This window comes from Solanum dulcamara, chromosome 4 (assembly GCF_947179165.1).
Source record: "Solanum dulcamara chromosome 4, daSolDulc1.2, whole genome shotgun sequence".
Taxonomy (NCBI): domain Eukaryota; kingdom Viridiplantae; phylum Streptophyta; class Magnoliopsida; order Solanales; family Solanaceae; genus Solanum; species Solanum dulcamara.
Genome location: NC_077240.1, coordinates 41,757,337 through 41,768,104, shown reverse-complemented (window position 1 = coordinate 41,768,104; position 10,768 = coordinate 41,757,337). Strand labels below are relative to the sequence as shown.

The 10,768-nt window shown below is 34.9% G+C and overlaps 1 protein-coding gene across 1 annotated transcript; it reads left to right on the top strand.

Moving 5' to 3' along the window:
• Positions 1-1,027: 1,027 nt before the first annotated feature.
• Positions 1,028-9,719, top strand: LOC129887370 (uncharacterized). The gene is made up of 16 exons (XM_055962444.1): positions 1,028-1,448; positions 1,875-2,069; positions 3,007-3,081; positions 3,185-3,352; positions 3,645-3,808; positions 4,605-4,823; positions 5,186-5,312; positions 5,799-5,987; positions 6,462-6,548; positions 6,685-6,845; positions 7,691-7,810; positions 8,584-8,809; positions 8,896-8,955; positions 9,028-9,201; positions 9,284-9,393; positions 9,485-9,719. Exons 1-16 carry the CDS (start codon positions 1,260-1,262, stop codon positions 9,648-9,650), a joined length of 2,430 nt encoding a protein of 809 aa, XP_055818419.1. The 5' UTR covers positions 1,028-1,259; the 3' UTR covers positions 9,651-9,719.
• Positions 9,720-10,768: the final 1,049 nt, after the last annotated feature.

Below are 10,768 nucleotides of genomic sequence, written 5' to 3'. Positions count from 1 at the left end.
TCATACCTTTGGGAGATTAGGACGTGTTGAACCCCTTCAATTTTCTTGTCGACTTCTTTGGGTGAATGTTGAACTTGAGATTTTGACTTTAATTTCTCACGTAGCTTATCCATCACTGATGGATCAATACGATGTTTGGATCTAACCTCGTCTGGTGAAACAAGATTTTCTTGATTTTTATTCAATTGAGTGAGACCAACACTAAAAGATGGAGCGGATTTCATGTGTATCAGTGAACAATATGAGTAAAAAAAAATTACAGAAGAAAACAGAGGAAATCGAATGAGGTGAGATACTAGTAAAGGAAAAACTTGAATATACCTTACTTAGAAGCTTGAAATTGAGTAATAGATGAACTGAAATTGAAAAAAAGAAACTGCAGGCGATGAGGCTGAAGAATAGACGTGAATTTAGGATAACTGATATAAGGTAAAAATGATGTATCAGTGAAAAAGTGAGAGAGTTAAAAAAAAGGATTTTTTGATATTTTTTCAACTAATAGGGAGTATTAATAAATATGGTAATATAACATGTGTAAATGAGTAATTTTCCCAAAGTAATAAAAACCATGAGCCCGTTTGGATTGGCTTTAAGTTGGTCAAAACCAACTTAAAGCCCCTTTTCAGCTTTTGGACGTGTTTGTCTAATGCTAACTTTAAGTCAGAAAGTTCTTAAAGTCAGTCAAAAATGAAAAGTTAGGATTCCTAACTTTTTTTTTGTTAAGTGCTTAAAGTCATTTTCTTTGACCATGAAAATTACTTTTATATCCCTTATATTTTAACTAAATTCCCAAACTACCATTTTTATTCTTTTAACCCAAAAATTCACATAATTTTCCTCATTTAAGCACTTTTATCCAAACACTCAACTGATTATTTATAAAAATAACTTTTAACACTTTAAACTTCTAAAGCACTTCATACATAAAAATTATTTTTTTTAAGCCCATCCAAACGGGTGTCTGGGAGGAGGGTTGACGAGACCCGTCTGGCCCGTATTGCAATGGATTTCCACAGGCCACAGCAGTAGAGAAAACGTAAAATAGAAGACGTAACAGGGACACTTGTGGAATTTCGATTAAGCTCAATCAGTCTCCGTCCGTAAGTTCTTCTCCAGTGAAACGATCAAACATTTCCGGCCACCGGGGAACCGTGATTCTTCTCGCTGAAGAACTTAACTCTCTTCTCCCGATTTCGTTTTCGGCATAAGCACATTTAAATGCTACACCTTTGAGAAGGAAAGAGAAATAGAAAGTAGAGATGGTTCGAATAACAAGCTGTTTCTACATAGCAATAGTTGCACTGAGTCTACTCGTGACTCTGTCCGAATCAGCATCTCAAGCCTATCGTAGATATCCTGGTCACCAACAGTGGCACCATGGAGCTTTTCAAGACGTTAAAGAAAACGTTCGATCGGAAGTTCGTCAAATGCTTCATTCTCGTGCCGAGGTAGATCTAATATTCGTAAATTAAATTAAATTACATATTTATTTTCGTCTTTATCATCATTTATTTCAAAATTCATGGAAAAATTGTGATTTTTATCAGCCCGCTTAATCACTGCTTAAACTAGATGGGGGATTTAGTCAATTTATTTCGAAGTTCGTATTAAATTCGACTGCAAGCTTCCCAATTTTTGTCTTTTTATGTATTTTGGGTCTGTTAAATCCACGTTATGGCTGTAATTGCTTTTGTTCTTTTTGGTTATCAGTCAACACAGAAGTCCTATAGTATATTGAAACTTTAAATTTTTACAAATCTAATTTAGCTACCAGAAATTGATGACTTGAGGTTATAATGCAGGCTATTTACTTTTTCAAATTCTCTTCATATAAAAGCTCTATTTAGATGCCTAATCGTGTTAGTATTGTACAGGTTCCATTTCAAGTCCCTCTGGAAGTCAACATAGTTCTTGTTGGTTTTAGTGGCGATGGGGGCTATAGGTACGCATTAGATTCTCCAAAGTTGGAGGAGTTTCTGAAAGTCAGTTTCCCATCTCATAGGCCCTCGTGTTTGGAGACGGGCCAACCACTTGATATTGAGCATCACATAGTATATAATACATTTCCGGTGAGCTTCCTCCCTTCTATGATATATACTTGTACCATTTTGCCATGGTGCTTTTAGAATCGCGGTTGTTTTCGTGTTATCTTTGGAGATCTTTTCTAATTTTGCATTGAGCAACACTACAGTCATGATTACTGCTTTCTCACTGTTGGATGCTTTCCTATGATATTTTTCGAAGAGATGGTAACAATTCCTATGAATATGTCTCTGTTATTCATTCACAAATCTTATGCCTCAAAATGATTAATTACACAATATCGCCTTGGATTCTTTTGTTCTTAGCAAACAAGATCCTAATACTAAGGATATCGAGGACACCTTGTGTGAAATATAAATTTGAAATTTCACCACTAGATAGAAGTCAGATGGCCTAATTTAGTGAGGTTTTTGAACTGGGATACTGACTTAATCCTACCAATAAGTCCAAAACTCTAAAATCATTTTGAAAAATTAAAAAAAACAAACAAAATAACTCTTTTTTTTGTTCATAGCCCAATAGTGATTTATAGTAATTTGGGGTTGCAGACTTGCAGAATAGTAGTAGTTGTAGTTGTTGTAATATTGATTTATCTCAAATAAAATAATTATCTTAAAAATAAAGTAGTTGAAATCTAGATATAAGGCTGGAAATTATTATCTTAATCAAACTTAAACATTCACTGGGTGGGGATTCCGATGAGAGAAAAGTTGTCCTTTATCAGACAAATGGAGAAGGAATCCTCAACTGGTAATGGATGTAGTCCTTGCTGTTAATTAAATGTTTGGTGTCCCTTGCCTAAAAAATATGATGAAGAAAAAATTAGATGTTTGAGTACTTAATGAGCAAAAAAACAAGAAGATGTTTGGAGTACTCTGAAAGATGTTTTGAAGATGAAAATTGAATGGTTGGTGCTAATAGTTTATGGTTACTGTGTGATTCTCATGTCACCTGTTGCTGCAGGCTGGGCAGCCAGAACTAATAGCCTTGGAGAAAGCACTTAAGGCAGCAATGTTGCCTGCTGGAAATGCAAGAGAGGTGATTGTACCAGATAATCTCAACTCTGAATTTGTCCCATTTTTTCCTATTTCAAGGTTCTACTTCGTAAAATCAAATGTCAACCCTGTTTTGTGATTTGTAGACTGATTTTGGAAGAGAAGTCCCCCTTTTTGAAGTTGAGGCAACTGCCGTGGAACCAGAATTTCAGAAACTGTATTCTTACCTATTTGATCTTGAGAGTTGGGGACAGTCTGCTGAAGAGATGGATAGACCTTGGCCTACTGTAATCTTTATTGTTAACTTTGATAAGGTCTGTGCAGCAAACTTGACCATCAAATTCTTGATTTGTCTGAATTGTGTGATTTTATTACTGAAGGATTCTAAGTGTTCAGGTTGACTTTTTCCCATAATATTTGTTAAAATAAATTCATTTTTTTATTTCTCATTAACTTCTATTGTTGTTAGTCCTTATCGAGAAGTCAGTTGTTTCACACTAACCCATTACAACAGTCTTCAAACCTTATTCACTAAGTTTCTTTTTCTGAGTGTTGAATAGGGACATTGATTGACTGACTGTGGTTTCCATGGAAACTTCACTGCAGGTAAGATTGGATCCAAGGAACAAGGACATTGACCTGGACAGTTTAATGTATGGAAGAATTACACAACTTAATGAGGACGAGATGAATAAACAAGAAGGAGATTACATATATCGCTATCGTTATAATGGAGGGGGGGCTTCTCAAGTCTGGCTTGGCTCTGGCAGGTATTGTTGGTTTTATCTCATGTGTTACACTTGATATAGAAATAGTTATTTTAGTTTATACCGAGAACGGATAAGGGATAACAAAATGTGCCCTTTACACAAGATAATTAACGAGCATCCTCTAGTTGGATAATAGTATAGTACCTTTGGTCTACCTTCTTATGCTAATTGTTTTCTGTCCCAAGATTGATCCAATGGTGGAATCAAATGTTTATCTTTAACCCGAGCATCCTATTTTCTTTTACATGTTCTTTTTGTGAATTGCATAGACTTCTGCAGTTTTAGTGTTTTACTACCTCTGCTGTGGGTTTAAAGCTACAGATCTTGTGATTATGTGGCATAAAAATCTGATGATTAATTTCTTTCTTTGTCTGGATATACCTCTGTACCTTCAGTCCTTCAGTCTTCTTTTTTTTTTTTTTTATGTATTCTCAGAAGGTTTAAGCCCTTGTATTAACTTAGATATGGAAGCAGGATGTTCTATTTGGGCCAGAAACAAGTAGCGTAGGTAAAATGTGATGGGCTTTCTGTAACTTAGAGTTAAGTGTTAAAAATGGTTCTGCGGAAAGTTGCAGCCAATCTCACTTTCTTCGTATGACTGTCTATTGGTCTAGCAAATGTGGCTTCCTTTTTGGTTCTCCTTAATTTGTTTTTAGATCTCATATTTTGTTAAAATACCTTATAGTTTATGTGGTTGAATCATATTTTTTATAGTCACTCTGATAAATCAATTGAAAGTCCAATTGGCTTTAACATGTTTTACATAAGTTTGAGTTTCCTGGCATTATTATTTCAGGTTTGTTGTGGTTGACCTCTCAGCAGGTCCTTGCACTTATGGAAAGATTGAAACCGAAGAAGGAAGCATTAGTTCCAGATCATTGCCTCGTTTGCGGAATGTCGTGCTTCACAAAGGGTCAGGTGTAGTAACTGAGCATGCTGCTCATGATATTTTTGTTGGTCAGCTTGCCTCTCTAGTTGCAACCACCATTGAACACGTTATAGCTCCGGATGTTAGGTAAAGTCTTTTATTTCCTCACACAACGTAAGACTGTTTTGGTTACTTTTGATGATGGTTATCATGGTTTTGAAGGCACTTGATAAGTGTTTAAGCATGTATTTGATTCTTGAACTCTTTTCCCTAGTAGTTTATGCCTCATAGCATTTAAGAGGAAGAAAACTAAAAGGCATTGGAAATTGCAGATCTATCTGTTTCTACACATACTTATGAAGATACCATCCAGAGGATTTTTGTCATAGGATAATTACGGATAATGTCCCTGTCTCCTGCTTTCTCTGTGCTCATATTTGTAGCAGTTATACATAAACTTTGTTCTTTCTTCTAATACAATCTTAGTGTTTTTATCATGTATTCATTAGGTTTGAAACTGTTGATATGACGACAAGGTTGCTTATCCCTATCATTGCTCTTCAAAATCATAATCGCTTCAATATCATGACAAGGGGCTATAACTATAGTCTTGATGTTGGAGCAATAGAAGCGGAGGTAATATTCTCACCATGTTATCCTGGTCTCTTATGATGCTTTTCTGTGTATCCAGTTACTTGGATGGTTGATATGTCTTTTGTTTTGTTACTGAGTTGAAATTGTTGTTGCTTTTGCACTAAACAATGTTGAGGAGACTTCTAATTCTTTTTCTTTTGAAAACTACTTGTGAAGCTTTCAAATGTTGATGAAACAGATACTTACTTTCTTAATATACTTGGCATCAATCCTTACTGGTAGAGAATGTCATTTTAAAGATTGCTACTTGGTTATTAATCAAAAGGAGGGGGGTGTTGGCTGCTACTTTGTTGTTGAGATGTTAATCCTATTCGTGCTGATTAGATTAGGCTATTTTCCTTTTGCGACAAGCAGTATAAAAGGTTTTGATAATTGTTCTTTAGTCGTTAAGATTATTTCCCTTAGCAACTCTCTTTGATGGAACCAGGGCTATACATGAATTATGAACTTTTAGTTTTTAACCTTCAGATGAAGAAAATGCTTCACAAAGAACAGGAGGTAGTGATGATTGGAGGTTCACATGCTTTGCATCGCCATGAGAGATTGGCTATAGCTGTTTCAAAAGCCATGCGTGGTCATTCCCTTCAAGAAACAAAAAAGGATGGACGTTTCCATGTACATACAAAGACGTATCTTGATGGTGCGATCCTTAGAGAGGTGGTCCCTGATTTTCCGTTTCTCTTTTCTATGTTACATCCATTTGAGATAATAAATGCAGTTGGATGAGAAATGCATTAAGAGTATATGTGAGAAAGGGTCTTCAGATAGTTTCATTAGGCAAATGGTGTACTCCCTCCGTTCCAATTTGTTTGTCTTATTTTCCATTTTAGTCCGTTTCTTTCCTTTTTTGGCAACTCTTTAGTTTAAGACCACAAGATTCTAGTCTTTTTTACTTTCTTATACTCCGTGTCAAGTCAAAAGCAAACAAACAAATTGAAATGGAGGGAGTATCTGTTACTGACATCTCTTTTTTTTCCACATCTCCAGGGGTTGTCAGTTCTTGTTTGTTATCTGATGTCTCTATTAATCTTGTTTTCATTTATTCATTTGTTTTGGTCTTCTGATGTTTTTGTCAGATTGGTTATTAGGAGTTTCTTATAACATAATTGTCTATGCAATTGACAAATGCAGGAGATGGAACGATCCGCAGATGTGCTAGCTGCCGGTTTACTTGAGGTTTCTGACCCTTCACTTTCAAGTAAATTTTTTCTCCGCCAGGTTGGTTTCTCCATTTCCTTGCCTCGCATATATTCTGCAAAACACACCTATGTAATTGTTTCATTATTTATCCGTTGCACATGCATACACCTTTTACTCCTTGCCTGATTGTTCTTAATCCGTTTTTTTTTTCTAGAATTGGATGGATGAGAGTGATGGTACAAGTGATTCCATATTAAAGCATAAACCTATCTGGGCTACTTATAACCAAAATCGAAAGAAGGAGAAGAAAAGAACAGTAGAAAAGAAGAAACAAGGTGATCTGCACCGCACATATGGTACCAGAGTCATTCCAGTGTGAGTGCAACATCCTTTTATCTCACACCTTTTGTCGATTGCTTATAACTTCTCTCTCTCTCTCTGATGTTTGACATTGCACTCTTACCACTAGATCATAGCCTTGGGATATAAATTGATAGTGCAGTTTTCTTTCTGTGCTCAGTGACCAATTTCTAGTTCTGCTAAAAGACTTGTGTTTGATTTTCACGAGCTTGTGTGTATTTTTATAATGAATCTCTTTACCTATTGCACTCAATGGTTAGATATGCTCATCAAATGCTTCTGCATTAATTATAGAATTAGTCTTTGATATTGGACTTTCATGGATAACAATAATAGCATACACTATGCCTGTAGTCGTCTTTTATTTATGTCATGATTAAGATTGATGAATGAAAACAAACTTGTACTGCATGCTGTTCCATTTTTACATAGTTGACCTATGGCAATTTGATTATTGAATTATTGGATGATATATATCAGAAATTCCAAAAAAAGCATCGTCTTTGATATACTTATAAAAAAAGCATTGTCTTTGATACATCTCTCTTTTATTTGGCTGTTCTGATTATTTCTTTTGAAGTTTGATTTTTTTTCCCCTCTGTTTGTTTGACAATCAATGGATACATAAATAACTAAGCCCTAATTCCAACCTAGTCGGGGCCGGCTATATATATCCTCACGACCCCTTAGACTCATCTCCATCCAATATTCAATAAATTCAGGTTCTCTACATTTTACACCTACACAAAAATCCCCCAACAAGATCAAAAAGATCTAAGCCTAAGTTCCAGAAGATTTTCTCCTATTACTGTCATTTTGACAAGAGTGCCATGCTCTAACAATCTCCTCCTTGTTTACAGCTTTGTTCTATCTTTAGCTGATGTGGATGAACATCTGATGATGGAAGATGAAAGTCTTGTTTGGACAAGTAAAGATGTAGTTATTGTACTCCAACATCAGAATGATAAGATACCTTTGAGGTAAGTGAAGTTTGTACTCAGTTTTCATTGCCTTATTTATCTTGTTTGTTTTGGTGTCCTTCAGTATGACTTTCTACTGTATACTACAATCATGGAACTTTTAATCTGTCGGGGGAAGGAGATTGCTTTCAGTTTCCTTTGTTGACAATATTCTAGCTGCAGCGGCCTCTTCCTACTGAAGTAGCAGTAGGTCCTTGGTTCTGTCTTCCTGGCCTCAAATAAATTATAAATCTAGTAAACTCGGTTTAGATTTTAATTAGTATTTAAAATTAACATTGTGACCATTCGTATCAGAGTATGTCAATAGAAAGCTGAAAGACCCTGATAACAAATATTCTCTTACCTTATTCTATTTAATGGGACATCGATGACTTCTGATCTCCAACCAGCCTAGCTTTTCTGCCAATTGGATTGACTACAGAAAACCAATATAGAGGAAATGTCATTGAGAACCATACTCCAAGTATATAGCAAGATTTTATTTCCCTCGCCTCTCATATTCTCCTGTATTCGGCTTTAGGCATCTAAAAGATTTTGCATGCAATTTCTCCAAGACTATTTCTCTGTTCATCAGAAGCGTTCTTATGATTTGGTGTTTTAAGTCTAATACATTTATGAGAAACACAAAATGTGGTAAAAGAAGACAACCTCAAACTATTTCATTTGGTGAGTTTACCAACCTTCCATTAAATGTTTCCTGATGTTTGTTCTCCTTGCAATTTGCATGCATCTGGTTTGGGGATCTTTACTTGCTTCCTGTTGGTATTTGACAGCTATGTTTCAGAAATAGAGAGAAGGCATGCTATTCCAATGCTAGCCCAACAACATATATTGGCAGGGCTGGCTTCTGTTGTGGGTGGGTTGAGTGCTCCATATGAAAAGGCTTCTCATGTGCATGAAAGGCCTGTTGTAAATTGGCTCTGGGCAACAGGTTGCCACCCATTTGGACCATTCTCTAACACTTCACAAGTCAGTCAATTGCTCAAGGATGTTGCCCTGGTATGCTATGCTCTTCACTATCTGCTTTACAATTTTTGTGTGATCTATATTTAAACGTAACTCTCATCATTTACCATCACCTGCAGAGGAACACAATATATGCACGTGTTGATTCAGCCCTTCACCGGATCAGGGAGACATCAGAGGTACTTCTAGTTGTCATTCACCTAACTTGTTTGTTCTAACCTGTATTTATCCGTCCATCTTTTTTTCCCCAGGCTGTACAAGCTTTTGCTTCAGAACATCTGAAAACTCCTCTTGGTGAACCAGTGAAGGGTAAAAAGAACAAAACAAGCACTGAATTATGGCTGGAAAAGTTCTATAAAAAGACTACCAACTTGCCCGAACCATTCCCCCATGAGTTAGTTGATCGTCTAGAAAAATACTTGGATGTAAGTAATTACTTTTCCTGTACTTGGTAAGGCTAGTTCTAGCATTTTGTAAATGGCATATGCTGACTTCATTAAATAACAGAACCTTGAGGAACAACTTGTAGAATTGTCTTCCCTACTGTATGATCACCGCTTGCAAGAAGCACACTCGAATAGTTCAGATATCTTGCAAAGTTCCATTTTCACCCAGCAGTAAGTTACCTATGAAACTTTTATCCCTTTTATATTAGGAATTTTCTTTAAGTTTCTTATGTTGTGGATTGATCAATTTTCTAATTTTTAGGTATGTGGAACATATTTTGGCTTCTGAGAGAGAGAAAATGAAATGCTGCAGTATTGAATACAAGCTTCCTGTGCAGTCTTCTCAGAATTTAGTTTATGCTGGTATTCTCTTAGCTGGATTTTTCGTGTATTTTGTTGTAATCTTCTTTTCATCTCCTGTACGTTAATTTCAGGAAGAATTCCTATTGATAGTTCACATAAATTTTGAAGGAAATAGTAAGATGAAATTTGATCAAGATTTTGTGTCAATGTTTCATCAAGACTTCTTGCCAATGTCTGAAGTTATCTTTACAGTTGAATTACCATTCCATGTTGCGTTGTTTGCAATTGAAACTAAGCTTGTTTTTGGATATGCAATATGAAATTATGTTTTCAAATTCTAATTTTTTCAAAAAGCATAATTTGGGATTCCAAATTATGATTCCAAAAATTTTAAATGTAAAACTTGATCTATTAGTTTATATTTTGTAAAGAAAAGATCCATCATTTTAATTTCTGCAAAAAACAACAACTTATACTTGAATGAAGAGATTGTTCGTAGTGAGAAAGAATTATATTAAAAAATAACTAATTACTACTATTGTTGATTAGTAAATTTTTATAATACATGTGTATTTGAAAGTTTGTAAAAGCAAAATTTTATTTTTTAAAAAAATATAGAGATATGTGATTTATTAAAGCGGTGTCTTAGGATATTCCAATATCTTGTTTAGAGTATGATTTGCTCATTTGATAATATTGTATAAGAATTGAGAAATTTTTGATAGTTTATAAAAAACGATAAATATAGATGGCATGAAAAAAATTTGTCACAAATTGGCACGAAATGCCAATTGACATTTATGCCCTTTTGGCTCTAAAACCACTAACCTTTTCCTCCAAAATGAATACCATCTTGATTTTTCTTATTTCTTTTTCTTTAATTTGGCATTATTTTTACATCTTTTATCCATACCAACTTTACACTTCTCTTTCTAAATTCTAATCATACGATTTTAGCTCTTTGATTTATCTTCGGCCATTTCTAAATTGAAGTCATATAATTTTATCAAAATGGATTCTAGTAATAGTAATAGTGAAATAAACCGAATATTGAATGATGTTTTGGGGTTAGCTGAAAGTGATAGTTTGATGTCCACAAATAATGAACACGATGAAGCTTCAGACGGTAGCTATGGCGATGACCCTGATGCTTATTTGAACAATTTGGATGAAAATCTTTCAAATTTGCTTCATGAAGAGTAGAATACGTCTAATCAAGTGGAGCAAGACTCATCTCTAAGTG